The sequence below is a fragment of the Phyllobates terribilis genome, unplaced genomic scaffold (assembly GCF_046119375.1).
Source record: "Phyllobates terribilis strain yellow unplaced genomic scaffold, ASM4611937v1 Scaffold_1__5_contigs__length_1240528914, whole genome shotgun sequence".
Classification (NCBI taxonomy): Eukaryota; Metazoa; Chordata; class Amphibia; order Anura; family Dendrobatidae; genus Phyllobates; species Phyllobates terribilis.
This window is the reverse complement of record NW_027362761.1, coordinates 1,137,659,494-1,137,665,829: the sequence shown is the minus strand read 5'-3', so window position 1 is coordinate 1,137,665,829 and position 6,336 is coordinate 1,137,659,494. Positions and strand designations below refer to the sequence as shown.

Genomic DNA, 6,336 nt, shown 5'->3' with positions numbered 1-6,336 from the left:
CAAAACTAAAATAAAATAATGTAGTTGCAAAAGTGTGAACAGCCTCTTATAACTGGGGCTGTTGTTATGTTCAGAATTTGCCAATCACATTTAAACTCATGGTACATGGTAGTCAGTACTCACCTGCCATCATTTACATTCTGATTAACCCCATATAAAGTTTAGCTGTTCTAATAGGATTTTCCTGACATTTTCTTAGTTGCATGTTATAGCAAAAGCCATAATCAGCTTACAACATGGCAAAGGGATCTCATTGCTGAAAGTTATCAGTCAGGAGAAGGGTAAAACAAAATTTCCAAGGCATTGGATATACCAAGGGACATTACCTAGAACTGCACATCCCTCAAACATTGATGTCAAGACACGTAGAAAATTTGTCAAGGAGGTTTCCAAAAGGACTACAGTAACATTAAAGGAGCTGCAGAAATTTATGTCAAGTACTAGTTGTGTACTGCACGTGACAACAATCTCTGTACTCTTCTTGTGTGTGACCTGTGGTTTAGGGTGGCAAGATGGAAGCCTTTTCTTCCAAAGAAAAAAATCCAAGACTGGCCATGTTTTGCCAAAACTTACATCATGTTTGCCAAAAGTGTGTGGGAAAATGTGTTATTATCTGAAGAGAACACGGTTGAACTTTTTGGCAATAATTTCAAAAGGTATATTTGACAAAAAGCCAACGCTGCACATCATCAAAAGAGAAGATCACCATACTCACAGTGAAGCATGGTGGAGACAGCATTATGCGTTAGGGTTTTATTTTGACCGCTGGAAAAGGGGATTTAGTCAAGGTGGTCAGAATTATGAACAGTTTAAAATACAGTAAATTTTGCAATGAAACCTTCAGGCCTCAGCTAAAAAGTGAAGATGAAGTGGAATTTCACCTTTCAGTATGATCAAACCCACTAATCATACCTCCAAATCAACAAAAGAATGGCTTCACTAGAAGAATATCAAAGTTTTGGTGTGGCCCTGCCACAGCCCAGGCCTGCAGGCAATTGAAAATATGTAGGTGACTTGAAGAGGTCGCTGTACACAGGAGATGCCCTCACAATCTGACAGGTTAGGAGCTACTGCAAGGAAGAGTGGGCAAAGGCTGCCAATTCTAGATTTGCCATGCTGATAGACTCCTACTCCAAAAGACTGAATGCTCTCATAAATTCAAAGGGGACTTCAACGAAGTATTAGTTTAAAGGTGTGAATATTTATGCAACCACAAAAAGAGTTTTTTAATTAAATTGTACAGATCATGGGTGCTATTAAAGGTGTAAAAGTTCTTTTTGGTGTGACTTTTTTTTACATGAGAAAAATCTGGTGCTCTAACAGAGGTGTGTAGACGTAATATGTATCCATAGCATGTAAAGCACCTTAGACCTTGTGTACAGTCTCCTAATCCAATGTCAAATGTGAAAAATATATAAAATGCTGCTTAATACCCCAAAATTATATGAGCTGTTTGGCAATGAAGAGTAAAGTGCTGTACAAAGAACCCGATTGATGCAGTACTCCAACAGTGTGTTACTCCGACAGAACAAGCATGAAGTCATTAATGGTAAAGCTGGATAATACTCACCAGTTGTTCTTTCACGGGAACCACTAATCCCTGAATAAAACCTCAATTCTGATTTCACAGCTCAAAATTGGAATATTCCAAACCATTGTTACAGCAACAGCACACGTAACCCAAAGCCACATAATCCGCAGATACTTTAAATACCACCAAGGATCTAACACATCATCCTGTCATACTTTACAAGAAACTTTCCATTGATTCTGCCAGAAATCTGTACCTGTTCTGAATGAACAAAATTACCTCTACTGCTGCCTAATCTATAACACAGATGTAGCAGATCTGTATGACAACTACCTGGTGTAAAGGGATTCCCTACTATTAGAAGTGATGGCTTATTCCTAGGACATGCCTGACTGCTGAGACCACAAATAATTATCAAAACTAAAAGACTACAGTGCTATAACGTCACAATGGGTAGACAGGAGCACCACCCTGCAGGGAAAAAGATGGCAGAACAGCCAAGGGGCTTATACACCTTTATTCTCAGGTTCAGCAGAGGTCCCATAAGTTAGATCCCTTTCAATCATGCAACGATGGCATTTTCTAGCAATCACTTCTTAAGAAAACCCCTTTAATAGTTTTTTTCTGTGCTAAATATCCTCAGCTCTGCTACATCTGTATATAGAAATAAGAACTGTACTTGGGCCTAATTCTGAACTTGGTATTAAATAGATGACCCCCAAAAATTAGCACTTGTACTGTATCCCCTTTAATGTTAAGCAACCCGCCTAAAATTTCTCTCATTGCACAGACTCCATTAAATCCATGTGACAAACACTCATATTTTGCAATATCAAGGAACAAAAAAATAAACAAATAAATAATAATAATAACAACAATAATATAAAGTATTATCAGCTAGATTAGTTAGTACTATATTATTATTATTATTAATCATTTATTATTATTATTATTATTATTATTATCGTCATCATCCATTTAATTATTATTATTCATTTGTTTATTATTATTACTGTATTATTATCATCATTCATTTAATTATTATTATTAATTTATTTTTTATTATCATTATTATTATTATTATCTGTGGATTTGTAGAGAATCATCAGCACACTGTGACAACCCTTCTGCTTTTACCATTGATGGGTAATGCATTTTTCTGAGTCAGGGCTGCCCCTGAGGGGGGCACCATCTAATGTAAGAACTGGCCTCAGGCAGCACCCCTCCATCATTTTGGCAGATAAATAGTCCATCCATGCACTTTCCCTATATTAAATTTCAGTAGGTAGTCTTAGGCACCTAAAATGCTAATAGCACCCCTGACTGCACCCCAGAACTGCAATGCCCTTAGCATGTGCCACTTTTGCTAATAAAGTAAATGCCCCCTTATGAGCTGGTAGTAAGTAGTTCATCATCACAGTATTAGTGTCTATAATGCAGCTGCCCCTATATTCCATAATATGCCATTACCAGTAATGGTGACTACTGTGTAGAAGTGTGCCTGTCTTTTTACAACCTTAATTTAAAGAAAAAAGCTTTATTATTCTGGGTAGTGTGAAGCTGTTAACTCTTCATTACCAAAGATGAAGCCAACCAGTATACAAAATAAAGTTTTACTAAGAGCCCAGCAGTAGCAGCAAGACATGGATAAATCAGTCCTTCATACACAAGACAACAAATATACAGTATATTTCCTGAGCTCTTTACCCCTTCCCAAATTGATAAAAACAGAACGCCAAATTTTCTTAGGAAATATATTTGTGTTTGCTTCAGAACAAATGTAAAATATACTGTAGCATAAGGTGCCTTTAAAAATAAAAAGAGAGACAATGGTGAAAAGCCTATGATACAGAACAGTTTGCTTGTCTGCCCTTGTTTTTAAGGTAGAAAATATATTCAGCTTGGAATATGAGACATATATATATATATTCATCACCATCATGAAGAGTAGCATGGTATCACAGGACCATGACATCCTGCCTGTACATTCACACTGTCACATCAATGTGGTCATTGAGAATGAGAAGTGTCTATTCCAATGGCTCCCTCCCTATGGTCTGCTCTTAGCACCCTAAGGCAATTTGCAATGTCAATACTGTTCCCTTCTCAATGAGTGAATTTCTTCCTCCTGCTTAAACAGATAATTTTCTTGAAGGAACGTCTGAAATCCTGGTTGAATATAGTGTATATGACTGGATTTAGGGAACTGTTACAGTATCCAATCCAAAAGAAAAACTTAAATAAAGTTTCAGGAATGGCACAGACTTCCCTACAGATTCCATAGAGGCAATAGCTGAAGAAGAAAGGGAACCAGCATACAACAAAGACCCCCATGACCACAGCTAAGACAAAGGTGAACCTCTTTTCCCTGGCTTGGCTGAGTTTCCTCCTGGAGATGCTGCTCCTTTTCTTTTTCCTTGAGGAGAACATGTCCATGGATTTGTTGCTGGACCTGGACAAGCGGCTGGACTGCTTGGAGAAGCTCCTCTTGTCCTTACTGGAGTCAGTGTTGTCCTCTCTACTGCTGCTTTTCCTTCTCTTGCTCTCAGACATGCTGCTCTCCTCAACGTCCAGCTCATCTAAATCTGTAGGCTTAGGTGGCATGGGTCTGGATGGGTAATGTCCATTCTCCTTATCTATAGGAAATTTCACTGATGCCCCCTTGCTATAGCCATTCTCTGTGTGAGAGGAGCAGTCAGGGTTTGGCTTCTTTTCTGACAAAGTCCTGGTCCTTAGCTTGGCCACCTGGTAGATGCGAATGTAAACTAAGATCATTATCACACAGGGGGCAAAGAAGGATCCTATAGAAGAAGAGAGAATGTACCAAGTCTCATCATTCAGTTCACACTTCACATCCCAATTTGTCGAATTGAAATTTCTCATTGCTTCCACTCCAACTCTATCCATAGAGATCAAAGGTGGAAATGAGATGACAGCAGAAATTAACCACACAGTGACAATAATGCCTTTAATCCTCCTGGGGGTCCTTTTTAGGTTGTATTCAACAGCCTGGGTGACAGACCAGTACCTGTCCAAGCTTATAGCACATAGGTGGACTATAGAAGAGGTACAGAAGAGCACATCTAAAGCTAGGTAGATATCACACCATATATTTCCAAAGTACCAGTATCCCATTAATTCATTAGCCAATGAAAAGGGCATGACCAGGGCAGCCACCAGGATGTCAGCCACAGCTAAGGACACCAAGAAGAGATTTTGGGGGGCTTTAAGAGCCCTGCTAGTTAACACAGCAATAACCACAAAGACATTCCCAACGATAGTAAAGATAATGAGGAACCCGACAATTACTACCAAGCTCCAGATAGCAGTCACAGAATATTGCCCCTCACTCTCAGGTTCAGGGAATGGCAAAAAAGTACTGTTGATGCCTTCAGTGGTGTTGTCTGTAACATCCATACTGGTGTTCAGATGGCATTCACATATCTCCATCAGCTCACCCTTGTGAGTCTCTTGCCAAGTTAATATCTCCTCAACCCTCATCTCTGATCATTGTCCCAGGTCTCCTTGTTGCAGGTAGCTTCCATGCATCTGGTAGAGCAGTTGTCCTCCTCTCCTAAGCGACAAGTATCCTGGTATTATAAATGATGCCATGTTCCACACATGAAGCTGGCAGAGTTCATGCTCTCACTCTGGTCGTCTGTCTTATGTTGGACACAGTGAGCCAGCAGGGGCAGTGTTCATAGTCCTCTATGAGGAGGTGGAACTGGTAACAAGCAGCAGCATCTCAGCGAGATCCTTATAATGCATCCAAAGCATCTGCTCCCTTAGATCAAGCTTGACTCCAGATCTTCAGCTCTGAGCTGTTTTCTCAGCATTTCTGCCAAATGCAAATCTGTTCCTATCCAGTGTGATGGCAGAACCCTGTGCTCTTTTGCTGCATACTGCACCCTCTTATTGTATTTTTTTTTTTGCTTGGATTTGGGAAGCTTTAAAAGCACTTAGTAGAAGGTTCTTAGCAGCTACAAAGTGCACTGGGAGCATTGACTCAATTCTTGGTAAGTCTGTTTCTTTCCTCCACATGACATGTCACCTTTCAAATGCCAAGTGCCAAGGAGGTGCTTATGTTATGTCATGCTGTGCCCCTTAGAAGCATTGCTATTGTGTATGTCATTGTAGGAGACTGTAGCCCAGCAGTGTGCAAGGAGTAATAATGTACCCTACCATTCCAAAAGCCCACATCAGCTGCATGGGGATTAACTCTTACAACTAGAAACTCCTTTCTCTACATAAGGGATTTATATAAGGTCAGCATGCACACAGTTATATGGCAATCTAACAACTTGTGTATCTCCTATACATTACTATATTAAGATTTAATTTCTATTTTAATAATAGCTTCCCAATGCATTTCCAACTGCTGCAGTACTATAAGCTCCAGCAAGCCAAATATACCTTATGATGAGACTTGTAGTTCCACAACGGGTTATTAAATCTCAGATTAATACATATTTAGCACAACAGATAGAAGGGGAGGGGACTTTTGCTTTCATCATTTAGTCGTTTTTTAACACTAATGGTATCTATTAAAAAATAGTAATGAAATGCATGCAGTTTGCAGTTAGTGCACAGAGTACTATTTTGTTTTTGTCTGTTCAAGTCATACCAGATGCAGCCACTAGAGGTCATTCTTTCCCTGCAGATAGAGATAGAGAGGGGAGGTGGTACTTGAAGATGCCTTTTAAATGTTAATACAGTATCTTCTTTTACACATTAGCAATGTCTTCTGTCATTATTAACCTTTCCCTGTAACAGTTATTGTCACTCACAAAGTCCTGAGACTGGGA

General features: G+C 39.4%; 1 protein-coding gene across 1 annotated transcript; it reads right to left on the bottom strand.

Annotated features, from left to right (window-relative positions):
- Nucleotides 1-2,118: 2,118 nt before the first annotated feature.
- ADRA2C (adrenoceptor alpha 2C) lies at nt 2,119-5,691 on the bottom strand. The gene has a single exon (XM_073657261.1). It carries the CDS (start codon nt 5,030-5,032, stop codon nt 3,638-3,640), a length of 1,395 nt encoding a protein of 464 aa, XP_073513362.1. The 5' UTR covers nt 5,033-5,691; the 3' UTR covers nt 2,119-3,637.
- Nucleotides 5,692-6,336: the final 645 nt, after the last annotated feature.

Bases quoted from the DNA above. Each gene is read 5' to 3' on its own strand.
- ADRA2C (XM_073657261.1), bottom strand. From the start codon at position 5,032: ATGAGGGTTGAGGAGATATTAACTTGGCAAGAGACTCACAAGGGTGAG.